General features: G+C 48.3%; 1 protein-coding gene across 1 annotated transcript in view; it reads right to left on the reverse strand.

Moving 5' to 3' along the window:
* The window catches only part of C3 (complement C3), a 403,449-nt gene that overhangs the window by 176,358 nt on the left and 205,710 nt on the right, over positions 1-21,381 (reverse strand). The window contains exons 19-20 of the mRNA XM_069604331.1: positions 1,151-1,236; positions 366-511 (exon numbers count right to left, since the gene is read on the reverse strand). Of these exons, the coding sequence (XP_069460432.1) occupies positions 366-511; positions 1,151-1,236 (232 nt within the window). The remainder of the gene's footprint in view (positions 1-365; positions 512-1,150; positions 1,237-21,381) is intronic.

Genomic DNA, 21,381 nt, shown 5'->3' on the forward strand with positions numbered 1-21,381 from the left:
CCATTAACCCATATTCAAACACTCACACTCTTAACTGAGACTGCACGATCACGGGGAAAACAGAACTGTTCAATGGGAAAGATTTAGTCAAGTTCAATTTTAATCCTGACTCCAGAAATGGCCAACTTGACTCATCCTCTGCAGATCACTTCCTTCCCTCACCCCCATGTCTGTCCATTTATCTGTGAACATTGGAGGATCTTAAGACGAGGGTTGCACTATAGCAAATGATGATTGTACTAGAAGAAGGGGCAGCAACTTGCTTGAGGAGCCCCCTTGTGGTGTCTAGGTTTTTTCTGAGGCTTCTCTGGAGAAATGTTAGTGTTTGCAGCTGAGCTCTTCATGGAGCATGACATCGTACATACCGTTATCTCATCATGTTCATCCTCATAGTTGTAAAGCACAGCCCGAATTTCCACCTGTTCGTTCCTGACGACAGAGTAGGGGAGGCGTAGGTCAATGAAGTAGTTCTTCATCACCGTGATTTCATATGGATCGGCCACACAAATACCTGCATAAAAGAGATGAGAAGTCACTGCAGGCAACAGAGCTCTGCATCCAGATAAGAGCTTTCACCATCAAAGGGTGAGATTTACTTTATAGGGTGAGCTTAAAATTTTGAGCCGCCAGTGTTCTATATTCCAGTCATTTATAAACTCACTTTTCTGAAATTGAAGTGGAACCCTATTTAGCAGAACACATGAGGATGTGCCCCAACATTCGGCTCCAAGGTCAAAAAGAGACCTAGCAACTTGAGAGAAAGCATGATGGCTTCCAAGATTGCTGATCCTAAACTTTATAACCTCACTCTGTGAGGTTCTGCATTTGCACCTAAATGAAACTTTTTGTTTTCATTTAGGTGTAAATGCAGAAAAGAAACATAAGGAGACACATCGTTTAGCTCTGCTTTCTGCAATATGGGCGTATCCTGGATTAATATGCTTCACAGATTGTGGGTATTCATTTTAAACGTATACATATGGGGAGAATCGCAGTGCCGGATGACTGTCATTATAGGCAACTAACTTTCTGTGTCAATCAGGTTGCTCAGTGCCCCTCCTGTTGAGAGGCATTCTAAGGGTGTGCAGTATTGGGGAGGATACCCGCACTGGAGAAGGAATGTTGCCACAGGGACCTTTCTGTTGCTCACCATTTTTCTCAGAGAGGCTGACGGCCAGCACTTCCCAGGTGGTGATGGAATCCTTCAGGAAGACCTGCATCGTTTTAGTGGAAAGTCTGCACAGGAAGACAAGAAGAGTTGGAGGGTTGCATTGATGACCAGTTTCCATCTTGCTATGTCCTTTAAATGTTTTCTCACACCCTTTATTTGCCCTTATATATTGTCTTCTGGCCCAATACTTGGCCCTACACACAGCCGCATGCATGTCTTCGTAGTTCTACTGAGTGTCTTCTAACCCCATTCGTGGGCCTATACACTGCCACCCAAACCCCTATATGACCCTATATACTGCCATTTAACCTCACCCATGGCCCTATACACAGCTATCTGCCCCTTTGTTTTGGACCTTACTGTGGTCTGACCCCATCCACAGAGGTGTACACTGCTCTTTGGCCCCATTCCGGGACCTGTAAGTGCTCTCTTAACACCCTCCTAAGCCATATACACATAAGACTGTATTAAATCAAGCTGGTTCTCACTAGAATGCCTTACATTCTTAAATAGACGCTGCGGCTGCAACACTAGTAGCCAGAAGGGAAATCAAGTAAGAAAGCACTTCCTAGCATATGAACATAATGCAGGATTTTAAAAATACAGAGGAAATCAGGAGCACCAGCTAAAATTTGAATCTTTGGACGTAAGCTCCAGGGATCCAGAGGAAACATAGAAAAAATGTCACTGTTCAAGTAAGAGGTTAACGTAAGGATTTTAAAGTTCCCCCAGTGGTGGAAAGCCAGGTAAAACTCCATGTCATACCACAAGTGGATAAATGGCAGCAAACCAAAAAACCTATGGGAACCTAAAAAAATACCCCCTTGAAGACATCCCATTCTACCCATGGGTTGCATGCAGAGTCATAGTGGCAATTCAAGCAATGTGAACATTTACAGACGGACGGATGGTTAGACCCCAAGATGAAGCCCTGCAGTAATAGGCAAAGGCACAAATAGAAAAACTACTAGATGACCTTGAGCAGTGCCAGCCAGCCGCGAAGAGTTACTGTGTAAGGACTGGAGGGGGGTATCTGTACTCCTGCTCTCTGATGGCAGAGTAAAAGCACAGAGCACCCCAGCCAAGATTCTCTATTTGGTATCGTGGATGAGCAATCAAGGCTTAAACTCTCAGGAGGTGATGCAGGCTGGTTCGTAAGTACAGTGTAGTCCCCAAGCACCCACAAAGGAATGTCCACACACTATGTTAGTGACAACACAGCTCTTCATATAAATAAGATTCACGTTATGTACACAATCACAATAACACACTTTGTGCTCCGGCAATTCTAAAATGGCAAATATATACAGTTTCTATGTGGTACCACAATTACTTCTTAGATCCCATTAAAATGCATCAACTGTACTCAGTTTCAAATGACATACGAATCAGTTAAGAATGTGAACCAACAATAGACATAGGAGGAAAGCAAGTTGGTTAAGCAATTGGCAGAATACTGGCCCCTACCTATAGACACAATTCTGTGTGAGGACCCCCCCACCTGGGCAACCTGTAAATAAAGATATTGAACAAGCCCAGTCCATATATTGCTTATATGAGTCTTATCTCCTTCTATAAAGGTTCTACTGCCCCAATGTACCTGGTTAAGCAGAGTTTGACGACGGGTCTTCGACGGATCCTTCTTGAGTGAAGAAAGAAATGGTGAACAAAGACGTTGAGGCAGAAGCTTCGGGCCTGGCTGTGCTCATCAACGATCAGTCGTGGACGTCCTGTGGTGATGAGGCATGCAGCGCACCTCAACGACAATAGTTTGTTGCTGCAAAGAGTTAGTGAAGAACTTTGGCCCAGCAAGAGCGACGGGTCGTCAGCGTCTTTGTGGTCTTCAGGTGGCGGGAAACCCACCGGCAGATTCGACTCGGTTTGTCGGCGACCTTGACTTTCTCTGGCAGGACAAAGCGGTTGGCGATGATGAGCAAGGGAGTCCTTGTTTTAAATGTTCTTAGGCAAGAGTTGCAGCTCCAGTCGTCAGCAGCACGGTGTCAAGCTGTTCCCGCTTCTGGGCAACACCGCGGTTATAGCAAACCTGCGCACCCTGGTTGACGATGGTGGACGGATGTTCGGGCGCTTCTCTTCGGATTCGTCGGCGGTCCCTATCTCCGGTCGGCAGCCTTTCGTAGGTCTGATGTCCAGGGAGCCATGGCAAAGATCAGCTGGTGCACGATGGTCCCTCGTAGCTCGGGAAGATGTCTCCTAGCCAGGTTCTCTCTTGGATCAGTTCCTTTAAAGCCCAGCAGCTTTCAGATTTCGGTGAAGGGAGAAAGCAGTCAACCTTCTTCTTCCGGCTTGGCTTTGAGAATAAGCATCACGTTTCAACTTCACCTTCTGAACGATTTCCATCAGTAAGTGGTCCCCAGATATACTGTTTGGTCTCTCATTCACCCTGCTTGGTCACACTCAGCAACCAATCCTTCAGACCGGCATTCGGCAGGCAGGCAGCCAATTTGGCTCACAGTGCATTCAGGCCTTTCTTCTCCTTACAGACACTCACAACAAGGAATGTGGATTGGGACAAGCACTCTGCCATTCAGGACTCCACACTGTATTCATACCAGTTTTGGGCCGGGCTGTCTCAGTCATTGTGTTGCACACCATAAACTAGACAACCATAACATGCAGTTTATATTGGTCACACACTCCATTCACCCAGGTCCCACCCCAAGGGCGTACCCACAACATACAGTCACTGGGAAGGCTCCAGCCAGTCTGGCCTGGACTTCCCCACAATATCATATATGGAACTTCCACCCAACAGCCAGTCAGGGGAAAGGTCAGAGCCAGGGCTTCACAGGTCTTTGCGAAAATAAGGTAACAGGCGATAGAAAGCAAGAGGCCACAGGGGTCATCTTGTCTCCTATCAGGAATCAACTGATTCCAATGACAGGGCCTGGATATCCCAAAATGGAGGATACTCGGAGCACCAGTCAAATTCAGCATGGAGCTGCCATCAGCCCATAACCTGCTCTGTGGGCCACACACAGGTGCCCAAACCATACAGTAGGGGCACAGGGTTGTACCCCCACCCATAGGTTCCATAAGGGTATCCCAAGGATCTGTACACCAAACCAAAAATAGGAAGAGCTGCACTGCCAGGAGTCCCACATGGACTCCTGTGCAGAAAATAACATAGAACACACATGACAAAAGGAGAAAAGGACAAGGACATGGAGGGCCTGTCCCTCCAATGCATTTCCAGCATCACAGTCGCCCCCCCCCCCAGACTGAGGTTAGGGTGGTGTAATCTCCCACGAGATTGACACCCTCATCCAGACGGTCAACATACCTTCTGGAAAGGCCATCTGCATTATCATGACTCTTCCCTGGCCTATGCTCAATGGTGAAGTCTAACCCTTGCAGGCTAGTGGACCACCTGAGCAGTTTCGGGTTTTCACCATTCATCTGCATAAGCCATTGAAAGGGCTTATGGTCTGTTTGGACCTTGAAGGTAGAACCCGTAAGGCAGGGCCTAACATGCCTAAGGCTCCAAACTATACTGAAACATTCCTTTTCAGGAGTAGCCCACCTAAGTTCTCTACCCTTGAGTTGTCTACTGATGAGGATGATCAGATGTTTTTTCCTTTGTCATCTAACTGGGACAAGACAGCTCCAAACCCGGTGTCACAAGCATCAGTTTGAACGATAAAGGGCTTGCTGTAATCAGGCGCACATAACACAGGTGCCTTACACAGACTTTCCTTCAAGCCATCAAAGGCCTTCTGACAGTCTTCCGTCCAATTAACTTTCCTTGGTTGTTTAGGCGAAGTCAGAGCTGTCAGAGGGGCAGCTATGGGTCCATAGTCCGCCATGAAGTTACGGTAAACCCAGTGAGGCCCAAGAAGGCTTTCACCTGGGTTTGAGTAGTAGTAGTCTCCCAGTCATGTACATCCTGTACCTTACTGGGGAGAGGTTTGATTTGACCCCCTCCTACCTCATGACCAAGATACGTGATTTTCCCCTCAGCTATCTGGCACTTGGTGCCTTGATAGTGAGGTTAGCCCTTTGCAATGCCTGCAACACCTTGTCCAAATGAGTCAAATGCTCTTCCCAGGTGTAACTAAAGACAGCAATGTCGTCTAGGTAGGCCACACAAAAGTTCTCTATCCCACTGAACGCATGACTGACCCATCTTTGGAAGGTGGCAGGTGCATTTGTCAACCAAAAGGCATGGCTCTTAATTGGTAGAGCCACTAAGGTGTTGAGAATGCAGTCTTTTCCTTGGCATGGTTCATCAGTGTTAGGGAGAATTCTCCAGAATGGCTATTTTCCCTTACCTACTGAGTCCCCCAGGCAACTTTGCTGGATTTCTAGGATTTATTTTTTTCACCTGGTAAGAGCGTGAGCCTTTTTTTCCCACTCTTATATGCGTTTTGCTGTGTGTTTTACATTTTTGTGTTCATAGACTGTGGAGTCTCACCTACTCGATAGGCATCATCTTTTTACTGTGTGTCACACAGCACCTTTAGTGCAGTGACACAGGGTTGTCTTTTTCAGACTTCCCACTTTAAACTCCATTTTCTGGAACTGACTACTGTCTCCCAGAACATGTAAAGTTGCCATTGACTTTATTAGACTTTTTAAAATCACAGACCCAGTACAAACTATCTTGCATAGAGTACTGGACAGGGTTAATAGTTATCCCTTTTTGTCCATCTCTCATGGAACATTATGTCGTTCCCCTTTCTTTAAGATTTGGCTGGTGGCAGTGGGTCTACCATATTTTTCCCTACCGCGGTGTATGAAAATAGCCTTGGTACTGTTTTAGGCTATGTTGGTAGCCTCGAATTTAAATCAGATGGACCCCATTTACTTTTATTTGGTTCCGGTGGGGTTTATTCGCCATTTCTTTTTGTAAAGGTCTTTCTCGTGTTTTACTCTCCACAGCAAACCAGGTTTGGTTCCTTTGTTCGCTGTCCTTTGGCAGGCTTCTGCACAGAAGCCCTCCTTAGACGCCTGAGAGTCTAGGTAGACAGGATGTGAGGGAGGGGTTTTAGGACCCCTGCACAGGGTTCCCTTGGAAACCCAAGTCGCACTCTTGTTTGATTGGCTAGGTGACTGTCCTGCCATAACAGCCACCCTGATGTGTGATTGACAGCCAGGCTGTGTGAATGGGGGAAAACTGCATAAAAAGCAGGTCTCTGGGACTTGGAAGGCAGAGTCGCCACTGGATCGAGAGAACCGAAGAGAAGCTGAACGAAGAGGACAGATCTGCAAGGAATCTTCTTCCCTTGAGCTGGTGGGACCAACCAGTTTACCAAACACCAAGCAAGGTCTCCCTCCCCTGGTTGAATTTACTGTGCACCGCTGCAGTGAACCAGATAGCCAGGAGGACCGTACCCTGTTTGGGTTTTAAGGAACACACCTTTTATTTGTTGCTTTGCTCTGCTGCTGGTTTCTTCCCTGGGCAGTGCAGGACCCTCCAGTCTTCCTCCTTCATGTCAGTTCGACAGTCGCTTCAGGAACCGTGAGCCTGTAGGATCTGCCAGGAACTTCTGCCTCAGCTACAGCCTTCTTCATTTAAGGTACTGTTCAAACCCGGTTGTTCGTTCCGTCCGACAGCGGTAAAAGTGTTTTAAATCTTTTGCCAATCCGAGGGCTTGTCCTTCTCTACTCTTTTAAATAACTTTTCCTTCGACCAACTTTGTTTCAAACTCTTGGCAAAGACTGAACCGCAAACTACTCTGAACTGTGTGATCCTCTGCAAAGACTCTGAACCATTAACATTGGCCCAGGCCTATTGATTTGAATCCTCATTGTAGCAAGCCTTTTCTAGATTGCCCTGCCTACTTACTTGTTGGTGCTGTTTGATTCTGTATAACCTTGTCCCTCCCTTTTTAAATTGCTGGAGTGCCATTTTGCTCACACTTCATTTTGAGCTTAACTTGTCCAGAATTGATTGGGTGTTGTGTAGTATATTAAGATTGTACTTTTTCTGCTGCTTTACTTTAGTGAATTGTTTTATAATTAATGGTGCACATAAATGTATATTCTTTTACTCAGAAACCTTGAGTCAGTGTTTGTTTGAACCATAGCAATTGCTGTGCTGTGTGTAACTTCTGATACTGCTCACTTTACTTTTGAGATAAGTCTGGCTGCTCAGCCATCGCTACCACTTTACTGTGTAGTACAGGCTTGTACCAAAGGTGAATTGGTACTTACACTTGTAGTTTTAATTGTGTGTGGTGTTCCTAAAGGGTACTACATATGATTCTGCCTAACAATCAAAGCTATTTGCCAATAGCCTGAGGTAAGGTCAAAGGTGCTCACAAATTTGGCAGCATCTATGGTGTCCACTAGCTCATCAGCCACAGGCAATGGGTGTGCAACAGTTTTAGTGACGCCATTGACCCCTCGGTAGTCCACACAGAACCGCCAATCCTTGGTACCTGCCTGGGAAAGTGCCTTGGGGACAAGAACCACTGGACTGGACCAGGGACTGGTGGAGTGTTCAATAACAACCAGATCCAACATCTTGGCGACCTCAGTCTGGATGTGGCTCTTCACAGGGTCTGACATCCTATAGCATCTGCTTTTGACAGGTACACTATCACCAGTGTCAATTTCATGACTGCACCTTGGAGGGAGGCCTGGTGTCAGTGAGAACAGAGAGGCATACTGCGGGAGCAAAGCCCTGCAGACCCTCTGCTGCGCTGTCGTCATATCTGGGGAGAGATGTACTCCCTCCACTGAGCCATCCTGACGGTTGCTATGCAGCAAATCAGGAAGGGGCTCACTCTCATCCTCTTCTTGCCCTAAAGCTAGCAAGAGACATGAGACTTTGGATCGCCTATGGAAAGGCTTGCACATGTTGACGTGGAATACCTGAGGTGCTACCCAAGGGACTCCCATGTCAACCAGATAATTGACTTCAGCCATATTGGAGATGATCCTGACGGGTCCAGTCAATTTATCTGCCAAAGCTTTAGGCTTGGTAGGCTCCATCACAAGGATCTCCTGACCTGGAGTCCAGTCCACTTGTGATGCTTTAAGGTCATGCCAGTACTTATTCAATTCCTGGCTGGCCTTGAGATTCGCTGTTGCTTGACCCATTATCTGTGTCATCCTCCGTCTGAGGCCTAACACATAGTCCCCCACTTGCTTGGCGGGACCTGGAGGGGTGGCTTCCAAGCCTTCTCGGATCAAGGCGAGGGGCCCCCTCACGGGATGTCCAAAGAGTAACTCAAAGGGGCTGAAACCAACACCCTCTTGCGGTACCTCCCTGTAAGCAAACAGCAGGCATGGCAGGAGGAGATGCCATTTTCTCCTTAGGGGTTCTTCCAAAGCACCCAGCATGCCCTTGAGAATTTTATTAAATCTCTCAACCAGACCATTGGTCTGAGGGTGGTAAGAGGTGGAGAACTTGTAGGTTACCCCGCACTCTTTCCACATGGTTTTCATGTAACTCGACATGAAGTTGGATCCTCTGTCAGAGACAACCTCCTTGGGGAATCCAACACGGGTGAAAATGCCCAGGAGAGCCCGGGCAACCACCTTGGCCGTGACCGTCCGAAGGGGTATCGCCTCAGGGTACCTGGTGGCATGATCTACCAAGACCAGGATGAACCGATGTCCACCTGAAGTGGGAGGGTCAAGGGGACCGACGATGTCGATGCCCACCCTCTCAAATGGGGTGCCAACCACTGGCAACGGCTGCAGTGGGGCAATGACACTGCCGCCAGTCTTGCCAGACAACTGACAAGTTGGGCAGGTCCTGCAGTGGGACTCCACCTCTACTCCCATTCGTGGCCAGTAGAAATGGGCAGAGAGCCTCTGCTTAGTCTTCTTGGTCCCAAGATGACCAGCCAAGGGCACCTCATGCACCTACTGCAGTAGGAAGGGGCTGAAAACCTGGGGTATCACCAACCTCTTGGGGGCACCAGGTTCAGGCTTAGTGGGCTCACTACAAAGGAGCTCACCCTCCCAATATATCCGGAAAGACCTAGGCACCTCACCTTGTGCCTGTGCCTGGTTTCTCAGACCCTTCGAGAGAGACTGGCACTCTCTATTTCCCCTACAGAAGTCGCCCCTAGTGGGCCCCCCTTCAGCCACCAGACATTGAAGGTCAGGGTGATCCTCTGGGTTGACCACCTCTCCCGCAGGAGGCTCTTCTGCCTCTTCTCTCTCAGGAGTTGAGTTTGGGTTTACCACTGGACCGAGCCCATCTGGAGCATGAATCCCAATGGGTGTTGCTGAAGCCGCAGGAAGAAAAGGAGCCTGTTACGCTCACCTGGTATCCACGGGGACGCCCTTATGCCCTGGTTGCCGGATTCACCCTGGAAGTTCCCAATTATGGACGATGCCTTCTGTGGCGGTCGGGCCTGAAAACACAGGAGGACTGGGCTTAGGAACAGACTTTGTTTCCTCCCACCAGCCCCCTGGACTCAACCTGATGGCCCACTCCTCACCTTGTTATGATGTCTGGCGTGCTCTCCGTCCTGCCTTCTGATTGAGTTCAGGAGGTGTGAATTTTCGCAACCAGAAGGCCACGGGGTGCAATTGGCCAGTTTCAGGGTCTTTCTGAGAAAGAACCACCCCCATAGTCATGCTGGAAGCATCTGTTTCCACGATATAAGGGAGATCCGGACGAGGGTGTCGTAAAATCGGGGCTGAGGTGAACCTTTCCTTAGGTTCTTGGAAGGCCTTTTCGGCATCTTCTGTCACATGAATTTTTTATTGTTTTTTCGCAGAAGTAACGTGATCGGATGCACAATCTGAGAGAAGTCTGGAATCAATCGATGGTAGAAGTTTGCAAAGCCCAGCATGTTCTGGACTCCTTTTAACAAGGTCGGAGAGGGCCATTTAAGAATGGCATCCACCTTGTGTTCATCCATTCGAATGCCTTTCGGAGTAAGAACGAAACCAAGAAGTTCTACTTCGAAAAACATTTTTCAAGTTTTGCGTATAGTCGATGTTGGCGCAGTTTGGCGAGGACAGCACGTACATGCTTGACATGGTCTTGTTTTGAGGTTGAATACACTAGGATGTCGTCTATGTAGACCAGGGCTCAAACATCGATCAACTCCCTTAGGACGTTGTTCATAAAACATTGGAACGCCTCCAGGGCATTGCAAAGCCCGAAAGGCATTACCTGGTACTCAAACAACCCATATTTAGTACGAAAGGCCGTTTTCCATTGATCTCCTTTTTTAACTCGGACCAGGTGGTACGCTCCTCTGAGGTCTAACTTAGTATAAATCTGGGCATCTTTGACTTGATCCAGCATCTCGCGAATAATGGGCTGGTTGTAACGGTTTTTCACGGTGATCTGGTTCAGGGCGCGATAGTCAATACAGGTTCTCAAGTCCCCTTCCTTTTTTGGTACGAAGAATAGGGGACTGGCTGCCAGTGATTTGGATGGGAGAATGAACCTATTTGCCAAGTACTGGTCCAGATAGGACTTTAGATGCTGGTTTTCTGGTTCTGTGAGCGCATAGATTCTGCCACAAGGGATCTGTGCACCAGGTATGAGGTCAATCTGACAGTCATAAGACCTATGCGGTGGTAGTGTATTAGCTTGTTCCTTCTGGAACACATCCTGGAAATCTTGATATTCTTCAGGGAGAGTGCTGGTTGCGCCAAGTGTAGATATGCCGACTCTAGGACTCATAGAAACCTTGAAACTGGACTTGTTTTCTCGGAGATAGCAGGTGGAGGCGCAATCATGAGGAAAAGTCAGTTTTCTTGCACGCCAATCTATCCGAGGGTTATGAGCAACTAACCATGGCATCCCTAATATTAGCTGAAACTGAGGCGCCTTGATGAGATCAAGGGAAATTGATTCTCTGTGTCCATCCTGGCACAGCAGGGCTGTTCCTGCTGTACATTGGGTTACTGGTCCGGAAGCAATTCAGTCCCATCCACTGTGGTTACCTTTTCTGTGTCTTCGACTTAAAATTTAAGGGAAGCCCCATCCGTGCAGCCAGGTCTCGATCAACATAATTCCCAACTGCTCCGCTGTCTATGTAAGCTTCAACGGAGTGCATCCTTGAAGGTTGTTGGTGATTGATTAGGATCACTGGTATTGCAAAATGTGAGGTTGGTGGCTCATTCTTCTCACTCGACAAACTGACCTCTACTTTTGTGGAGCTAGGCAGTTTTCCGACTCCTTACTCTCATCCTTTTCTGTAGCTCCCACAATTCGCTTGGGGGGTTTTATTGGACAGTCTTTTAGGAAATGCCCCCATTGTCCGCAGTACAAACATAACTGATGTTGCCTTCTCCTGTCTCTTTCAGCTTTTGTTAACGGCGGTCGTATTCCCCCAAATTGCATTGGCTCTGTGGTATTCTCTGACGTGCGCGGAGTAGCATCCTTGGTTCGTAGATACACGGCCCGTGTGTCTGATCTGGACCGATCTGCTTTTCAATCTTGTAGTCAATGATCTAGTTGCACCACCAGATTGATAAATTAACTACAGTCTCTTGGTGGATCAACTACCTGAGCCAAGACGTCCTTTAATTCCCCTCGAAGGCCTCGGTGAAACAATGTGGTTCTCTTGTCTTCAGGCCACCTGGTTTCGGCCACTAACCTATTGAAGGTTGCTATGTATGTTAGTAAGTCCTGATTCCCCTGCCGGAGTGATAAGAGTACGTTGTCTACAGCTTGTTCATGGGTGTGTCAAGCAAAGAGCTTTTCCATTTCTCTTTGGAAGCCCCCAAAGTCACGTAGTAATGGATCATCATAGCTTACAAGCGGCACTGACCATTCTGCTGCACTACCGCTCATATATGACAAAATAAATGCTACTCGTGCCTGATCGTTAGGGAATGCGCCGGGTCTGCAGAGGAAGTGAAGGCGACATTGATTCATAAATGCAGGATACTTCCTTGGATCACCTGAAAACCTTCCTGGCGGTGCTAACGGTATTGTTCCGGGTAAGGTGATTTGCACTGGAGTGGCAGACGACGTGGTTGCCTGTGCCGGTGGATTTGTCCCGGGTAATGGCGCTTGTCTGGCCTGTGATTGCAGTAATTGCCTACTGATTTCTTCGCTGCGATCCTTGGTGATGACAAGGTCCCTTCGCAGGGTATTAGTCTCTTGCCTAGCCGAATGCATTTTGGCGCGTAATCGTCCTAATAATTGAGTCAGTTGGTCCATTTCTGAAGTCTCCATGGCGCCCAGGTGGATAATGTTATGAGGCTTCGCGTTCTGTTACGCTCACCTGGTATCCACAGGGACGCCCTTATGCCCTGGTTGCTGGATTCACCCTGGACGTTCCCAATTCTGGACAATGCCTTCTGTGGCGGTCGGGCCTGAAAACACAGGAGGACTGGGCTTAGGAACAGACTTCGTTTCCTCCCACCAGCCCCCTGGACTCGACCTGATGGCCCACTCCTCACCTTGTTACGATGTCTGGCGTGCTCTCCGTCCTGCCTTCTGTGCAGGGGCGCGTAGTCTTCTGCGGGTTGAAGAGACCGACTTAACTTCACTGGTGCTAACGCATTCAAGTGTCTTTAAGGAGGTAAGTCTGGTTATAGCAGTCTTTAAATGTCCTTGCTTTCCTTTCTTGCTAATAATGTATTTTCTTGTTTGTTTCCCCTGAGGTGCACAGAGGTACGGTGGGTGCGCTAATTGGATCAGGCTCCTGCCAGGATGATGGACGCAAGAGCGTATGATGGATGGTAGGTTAAGCGCGAAGTGCGGCGCAGTAATGTCTTTTCTTGCTAACCTGTATTCCTTATTCCTTTTCAGGTCATGATGGTCTTTCTGGGCGTGTGAAGATTTCCGGAGCGGAACCAGTTAAGAAATGCCCAGCCAGGTGAGGATTTTGTGATTACTGCTGTGAATGCCGTGAGTAACCTGTTTAACGTTGTCCTTCTTTCTCTCTCCCTCCAGGCGCTTTGTTCCGGTGCGAGCGTGGTGTCCGGATGATGCTGCCAACTGGATGGAAGACCGCGAGCAGCAGGAAACAACGGAGGGAAAGTTGCAGGTAAGCAGAGACTGCTAATGATGTTCTTTTGTCTCCTCTGCAGGTCCGCTATTCAAGGATCGCTGGGTGCTGTTCTCTGAACACGATGAGCGTCACGCTGCTGGCTGCAGAATAACGCAAAACACGTTCTGTAGCTTGGGTGTGGTTTATATAGCCCTCTGTAAAGTAGTCCAGGTAAAGTAGACCAGGCTGCCACACCCTAAAACACTGCACCGCACAGTCTGGTTCCTAGGAACTAGACTGTATGGGTGCCTCCATGTTGGCTGCAGGCCTTCACAGGAAAAGTAGTCCCTTCAAGGTTAAGTCCCTTCAAGGTAAAGTCCCAATCTGAACATTAGCCTGGCGCCAAAGGCGCCAGGGTTGACTCCAGGAGAGTCTATGATGATAATGCAAGGCCCTAGGGGCCCCAAATGAACCCTGAGTCCTGACCCTACCTGGCATGTGACCATGCCAGAGGGGTTCTGGGTCACGGGTCGTGACAGAGCTCCCTTCGCAAAGGTGGCCATCTTACTCTTCCGTCTTCTTGCCTTGGGTCTCGCCTATGGCTAGGGTACCAGACTCGCAGTCAGACCCAGTGTTACCTGTGACTGTGATGGTTCGTGGAATACACAAACCTTGGGACAACGGACGAGATGTACGGCGTCCATTTTACTCATCCAACATGGAGAATCCCATTGCGGCAAGTTACAGTATAGCCGATGGGCCACATGAGGAAGAGGCTGTAGCCACGCCCCCAGACTGGCGAGGAGTACTTCCATATCCAGCACCTGCACATCGGCGCGTTGCTACTCTCTTTCCAGAGTCCAGCTGCGCTTCGCAGACGTAAGTACGCTCTCGTACCTGCAGCCTTTCCACTTCTTTCCTCGTACAGCTAAGTGGTTATCCTGTGTCTGTTTCTCTGCTCCTACTTATTATTGAAACTCCCTTACCGTTCGCTTTAGGCAATCATCTGATCACGGCTTAGATCCTCCGCCTTCTTCTCTGCTTTCCGTGGAATTCGAGGAGTCCCTGTCTTTACAAGACGATCCTTCTTCCAAGGATTCTAGGACGCAGCTCTTGGTACGATCTTTGATATAGAATTCAATTTCCTTCAGTGGCATTTCCTTTGCTTTACCCAGGATTTTTCCATTCATCACAATCTCCTTTCTTTAGGATTCCTTCATCTCTTTACACGGGCCATTACGCTGCCTACTTCTTCCCAGTACTAGCAGGGGGTCAGTCTCTCCTTCAGGAGGTAAGCTAAGTTACTTTCCTTCTCAGTTAACAAGATCAGGATTGGGAGGGGAAAGACTAAGTCTAATTTTCTTTACACTTTGTTAGGCTTTGCAACTATTCCCCCTATTGTCTCCAAAACTGCCATCCAGGAACCTAACCCTCCGGTCTTCCGGGCCTGATTTAGGTGTTCCTAGGGTAAGCCTTTTATCCTCTCTTTGGGTCTGTAACATCTATCCTTTGTGTCATTAATTCATCTCTCTGTCTACTTGCGCCTAGCACTTATAGAGCTTGGAGGAGATTGGGAAGTTCAACCGAAGGAGCTGATTATTCTCCACCAGAAACACCTTCAGGGAGCAGTCTTCAGGAAACTACGCTCTCTAGCAGCCCTTCACAGGGTTTTTTCCCCGTAAGGGGTTTTTCCCTGGAGGCTCCACCACTGTCGGACTCTCCGAAGTCAGATGGTGGAGGGGTTTCTAGGTATTTTCCCACTACTCCAGAAGGTTACCGAACCATCGATCCCAAAGAAGAGAGAGGTAGGAGTTTTGTTTACCTGTATTTGAGTCTGAGTACATGTAATGATTTTGAAATATCACAGTGACCTAGTGACTGCAGCAGCAGTCAGGGGGAGACCATCAGAGATCAACCCCAGCTCCACTAGATCATTGCCTAACAAAATGTTAGCTGGTACATTGTCCTCAACCAGGACAGGAAGCTTTGCTTTCTTGTCTCCAATCACGAGTTTGACTAAGGCTACAGGGGAAAATTGGGGAGGCCCACCAGCCAACCTGGTAGGTCTCAGAGGAGTACCTACATAGTCCTCTGTCAAGAGCAGGGTCCTGTCCACCACTGTCATGCTCGCCCCAGTTTCTCCCAAGCCTGTAGAAGGCTGGCCATTCAAGAGGACACTTCTCAAAAACCTACGGGTGTTCTGCGGGATAGTTGCCAGTACTTCTGCATACGGGTCCCAGGCCCCAAGGGGCACTAGGGAAATCTCTACAGGAGCACCAAATGTGATCCCTGGAGAGGAGGCAAGGACAGTGCTGCACCACAAACATGGGGTAAGGGTAGGTCAGGCTGACAGCCTGGACTCCAAGTACCTTACCTTTACACTTGGGGTCAACCTTCTTGTGGTCCAGAGCCCCACAGTCCCAACAAGTGCCAGGAAGGTTGGGTATGTTACTGGAGCCATTGGGAGCCTGCTTCACAGCAGGAGGACCACTACTCTTACTCCCACCCACATAGGACTTATCCCCACTAGATTTTTGGGTCTTAGGAGAGGAAGGCTCAGATGTACCCGACTGACTGCCTTTGGGACCCCTCAGACTTCTAAGAGACCCCCCTTTTCTTTGTCCTTGTCCTTCCCACTGGGTTCCTTAGGGGACACCCAGTGGGAGACCCACTTGTCAGCCAGCCTGGCCAGCTTAAAGGGATCTAAAATGTTCTGGTCAGCAACATACTGACGCAGCTCTGGTGAACAGGCTTCCGAAAAATGCTCAAAAAAGAAAAGGTGAGACAATTCAACAAACGTTTTCACTTTGTAACCATCAAGCCACCCAATCATGTTCATATGTGCAGCACTCACCCAGTCAATTCAAGACACATTCTCTCTTTTCTCATGTTCCCTGACCCTTTTAAGGTATTGGGTAGATGTCTGGTCAAACTTGGCAATCAAAGCAGATTTCATGCACTCATACTGACCCCTTTCTTCCACAGTCAGTTTCAGAATACAGTCATATCCAGTCTGAGGCACTCTGCTTAACAAACCCTTAGCCCAATCTCTTTTATCACCATAATGGATTGCACAAGCCATTTCAAACACTTCAATCCATTGGAGGATATCAGAACCCTCTACATACACTCCAACCAAATCCTTCATAAACTTGGTGGCTGGGGACCTGACACTCTCAACGGGTTTTTGCTGAAGTCTCCACTCTAGCTTTCTCTAGCTGGAGTCCCTGTACCCACAATCCCTCACGTGTCGAGGTCCCTCTGTTTGTATTTTTTTCTGCCCTGAGGGAGCCTTATAGACGTGAGTACAGAAAAGAGAGAGATAAAAGGATGTCTATGTTCCTTACATCCGAGTGGGGAGGAAGGGTGGGCGCATGTGAATCTAAGCAGATACAAGCATCAGAAATGCTTTTACGGTAAGTAATGCATTGTCTTCTGATGTTTGTTAATCTGCTTAGAATCACATGCTGTGCATAGACTAGCGAGCAGTACCCGGAGTTGGAGGTGGGTTGTGAGAAGGAACAGTAGAAAAAAGGTGTCTTAATACTGCTTGTCCCACCTGTGAATCAGACCTAGAGTGGGCACCTAGAGAGCAGTGTTTTGTAAAGGTGTGTACAGAACTCCAGGTTGCTGCCTTGCAAATGGACTCAAGAGGGACATTTGCAATGAATGCTATGGTAGCCCCAGTGCCTCGAGTAGAGTGTGCTCTTGGCTTGAAGGGTAGTTCTCTCTTAGCAAGAGTGTAACAGAGGGTGATGCATTGTACGATCCATCTAGATATAGTGGATTTTGAAACTGCATCTCCTTCTCTTCCTGCTGCCACCGAGACAAAGAACTGATTAGTCTCTCTCAGTGGTCTAGTTCTTTCCATATAAACATAACAGCCCTGCGCACATCCAGTGTATGCAGGCTTTTTTCTCCCAAGTTTGAAGGATTTTGAAAGAACTTTGGTAGTTCTATAGATTGGTTCACATGGAACTTAGAAATGAATTTAGGTGCAAACCTAGGGTGTGTGCGTAGAACCACCTTATCTTTGTGAACTGTTACAAAGGGGTCTAGAATAGATAGCGCTTGTAGTTCACTTACTCTCCTGATGGTGGTGATAGCTATTAGAAAAGCAGTTTTAATGGTGAGGTCCTTAAGCGTTGCTTTGTGCATGGGTTCAAAGGATGAGCACATGAGCCTGGTTAGTACCACATTTAGGTCCCATCCGGGAGCTGGGTTAGCTATGGGAGGGTGTATTCTTTTAACTCCTTCCATGAAGGCTTTAATAACTGGGACTTTCCACCACAACACTTTAAGTTGAGAAGTGGTGTATGCGGAAAGTGCAGCTAAATGAACCTTAATATAATTAAAGACTAATCCTGAGTCTAGTAGGTGAGTCAGGTAGAGAACAATGTGTGTGGGAGAGCAGTCAACTGGGTTGATGCTCTTATTTCTACACCATATGACGAATCTTTTCCACTTGCTAGAGTAACAGTGACGAAGGGTAGCACTCTAAACTGGTAGTGTTTGCCCTCTATCATGAACCTCAGGTATTTTCTGTGCACTGGCAACATTAAAATATGAAAGTATGCATCTTTCATGTCCAGTGTTGTCATGTAATCCCCTTGAGATAACAGGGGGATTACTTCCTGTAATGTCACCACACAACATTTTTGAGGTTTTACAAATTTGTTCGCTGGGCGCAGATCTAGTACAGGGCGCATGGTTAAGTCCTTTTTGGGTACAAGGAAGTACACTGAATAAATACCTTATGTTACCTGTGATAGAGGCACGACCTCTATAGCTCCTTTTTCTAGTAGCTGGTCCACTTCTTGAAGAAGGATGGCGAGGTGCTCTGGTGACAGGCGTCGTCCCCTTGGGGGTCTGTATGTCGGGGAGCAGTTGAATTCTATACAGTAGCCGCGGGCTATGGTTGAGAGTACCCAGCGGTCTGATGTTATTCCCTCCCATGCTGGAAGAAAGGATGTTAACCGGCCCCCAACTGGCGATGCATGGGAGGGGACCCGAATCTTCGGGTCATTTGGTGTTGGTGGCTTGGGAACCTCTAGGGGTGAGACCCCGACCTCTTCCCTTGCCACAACACTGTCCTCTCTGGGTGTATTGTCCACTGGTTCCTTGATTCGAGGACCAGTTGCCTGCAGAGTATTGCTGCTGTTGTTGATGTTGTTGCTGGCGTTGGCCTCGAAAAGAGCGTCTGTTTCCATATCCTCGCTTGTTGGGAGGCCTTAAAATTTGATCTAGGGTCTTAATGGTGTCAAATCCTTTTTTGCAGTCTCTAGTGCATCATCCAATGCCTTCCCAAAGAGGTTGGCATCCTCTATTGGTTTGTTAATGAGAGATGCTTGTGTTTCGGGTTTAAACCCTGAATTACGTAGCCAGACATGACGTTTGAGGATTCCTTGGACTAGGGAACGGCCAGCCGTTTCTGCAGCATCTAGAGTATTCTTAATGATGCTCTGATTGACTAAGGTTCCCTCAGTAACCGTGGCCAGAAGCCGAGTTCTTAGGGGTTCAGGTACCTCCTCGATGTCTTTGCGTAGTTTGCTCCATTGGGCATCTGCATTACTTGCCAGTAAGGAGTTGGCAATCCTGGTGGTAAAGGCTGCTGAGGCTTTAATACTTTTACCTAGGGCATACAGCTTTTTTACCTTCTTTATCTGGTGGTTCCTCGCTGGTTGATAGCGGGACCCCTGCCCTCTTTCTTGTATTTGTTACTACTAAGGAGTCTGGTACAGAGTGGCCCCTGATGTATAACGGGTCCGATGGAGAGGGACTAAATAATTTTTCTATCCTTGGGTTGACCCCTCTGACCAATGCGGGTGTAGATAGCGAAGGAATGATTTGTCTCTTTACTGAGGCAAGGAGGAGAATGGTTTGACTGACAGGGGGTTTCTCCTTGATGATCTTTTCCACAAAGTCTATGTCAGGAGAAATTTCCCCAGTCTCGATTTCGAAAGGCGTTGCTGCTTTGCGTAGTGCATTAAAGGTAGGTTGATCGTCTATAGGTGACGTATTCCTGATTGGTGAGTCTTGGGGGGGGGGCAGGCTTAGGGCGTCAGGGTCTGTAGATGCTGATGGGGACTGCCAGGTCTGTGAAGCACCTTCTTCTGGGTCTTCTTCAAAGCCCCCACCACCCATGTCTGGGTTATCCTCGAAACCTTCCTGGTCTAGGTTTTGTTCTTGTTTGTTAGTTAAGAACTCCTCATCTTCATAAAAGTGGGAGTCCTCTTCAGTGAGGTCATATAACTCTAAATCCTCCTGGGGGGTGGTTAAACAGCCTAGGGTATTTAGCCCTAGGATCCTCCTGAGGCCCCTCTCTTGGTCTTTTGGGTGTGGGTAGGTATGAGTACACATAAAACTCTCCATTATGTCCATACAAAACTCTCTAAGGTCCCTTGTGGTAACCCAGAGCGGTCGGGGGGGGGGGGGGAGGGAAGGCTGTCGGGATGTTAACGCTTTGACCTATCCCATAACGTTGAGGATAAACTCCCATCGCCTTCTGAGAAGCCTTCTAGTAGGCTAGGAGTCCCTTTCGATGGAGGGGGCAGTTCCTGCCTTCCTTCCGCCTCTTTCGGTGTTTCCCTGGCCTTGCGGGCAGTATTCGGTGTCTCTTTCACCGTCCGTCTCTGGCTATCGGTGGAAACAATATGCGCCAGGATCTCGACGACTAAATGGTCTGTCGAGGGTTCCTCTGGCGTCGACGTTACAGGTGTTGCGTTCTCTACACCGACGGGCGCTCGCTGATGGGGCACGTCGTCTGGCGGTTTGGTGATAGCGCCCTTATCTGGGGGTAGCCCAGTCGCTGGTCGCGTCTGCGGTTGCGAGGGGGGCTTTGGACCCTTACGGTCTGTGGAGGCCACCGGTAGGACCTGCGTCTCCGTTGGCGCTAATGCTTTCTTCGTCTTTGACAAGGAAGAGCCGTGGGTCGTGTGCTTATGTGAGTGCTTGTGTGCATCAGTGTCGCTGGGGTGTTCATCCCCTTAAGCAGGGCATGAGCCGAGCTTGTCGGGGCTGGGGACAGACGACGAGGAGCGTGACCGCTCCCTAGAGGGGTGTACAACCTCTGAAGCGGAGGTCGGGTTATCACTTTCCTTGTCACTTTCGGCAGCGGCGGGTGAGGAATCGGACCTAGACATGGCATAGGCTGCCGACCTCTTGACCCTGCGGTCCTTTAAAGTCTTAGGCTTAAGAAGCTTACAGGCCGCACAACCGTCTTCTTTGTGGTCGAGGGGCAAGCAACAGTTACACCGTTTGTGCTTGTCTTTGCAGGTGAATTTGCCCTTGCAGCGCAGGCAAAACCTAAATGGTGTCCTCTCCATAGCTGAGGAAATGATCAGACGTGATAACAACCCCGAAGGAAAAGGTGGGGAAAGAGAAAGGCATTCTTAAAGAGAAGCAAGAAATGTCCCACGACCCGACTCTCCCTAATGTTTGAGGCCGGCGAGGCCTGGCACGTGTTCGTCGACGCCGAAGGATCTCCTCCGTCGAAGGCGCAGCCGTCGAAGATCTTGTCGGCGAAGAACAGCTTCATCGAAGGAGGAACCTAACGTAAGGTAAAGTTAAATAATGAACAATGGTCGAGTGAATATTTAAATAATGACCAAATGGCCGAGTGAATATTTGCAATGTCTCTCAAGGAGCTCCGCGTAAAGGCGACCAATATCTGGGCGGAAAAAAACAATCTGAGGGACCTCGACGCGTGAGGGATTGTGGGTACACTGCACGTCACTATAGGGATAGTGTAACAGACACGCCTTGTCGACGTCCCCTTTTTGACTACGAAAAACAAAATGCAATACTCCGCAGTGACCACTTGATGTCGGACTATGCACAGCATGTGATTCTAAGCAGATTAACAAACATCAGAAATACAGTTTCGATGTGGTACCATGATTACTTCTTAGATCCCATTAAAATGCATCAACTGTACTCAGTTTCAAATGACATACGAATCAGTTAAGAATGTGAACCAACAACAAACATAGGAGGAAAGCAAGTTGGTTAAGCAATTGTCAGAATACTGGCCCCTACCAATAGACACAGTTCTGTGTGAGGATCCCCCCACCTGGGCAACGTTTGAATAAAGATATGGAACAAGCCCCGTCCATACATTGCTTATATGAGTCTAATTTCCTTCTATAAAAGTTCTACCGCGCCAATGTACCTGGTTAAGGAGAGTTTGACGACGGGTCATCGACGGATCCTTCTTGAGTGACTCCATTTAAGGCAGGAGCCATGGATAATCGAGATCCCTCGAAGAAATGGTGAAAAAAGGCGTAGAGACAGCAGCTTTGGGCCTGGCAGTGCTCATCAAAGATC

The sequence above is a fragment of the Ambystoma mexicanum genome, chromosome 3q (assembly GCF_040938575.1).
Source record: "Ambystoma mexicanum isolate Mex_15411 chromosome 3q, UKY_AmexF1_1, whole genome shotgun sequence".
NCBI lineage: Eukaryota > Metazoa > Chordata > Amphibia > Caudata > Ambystomatidae > Ambystoma > Ambystoma mexicanum.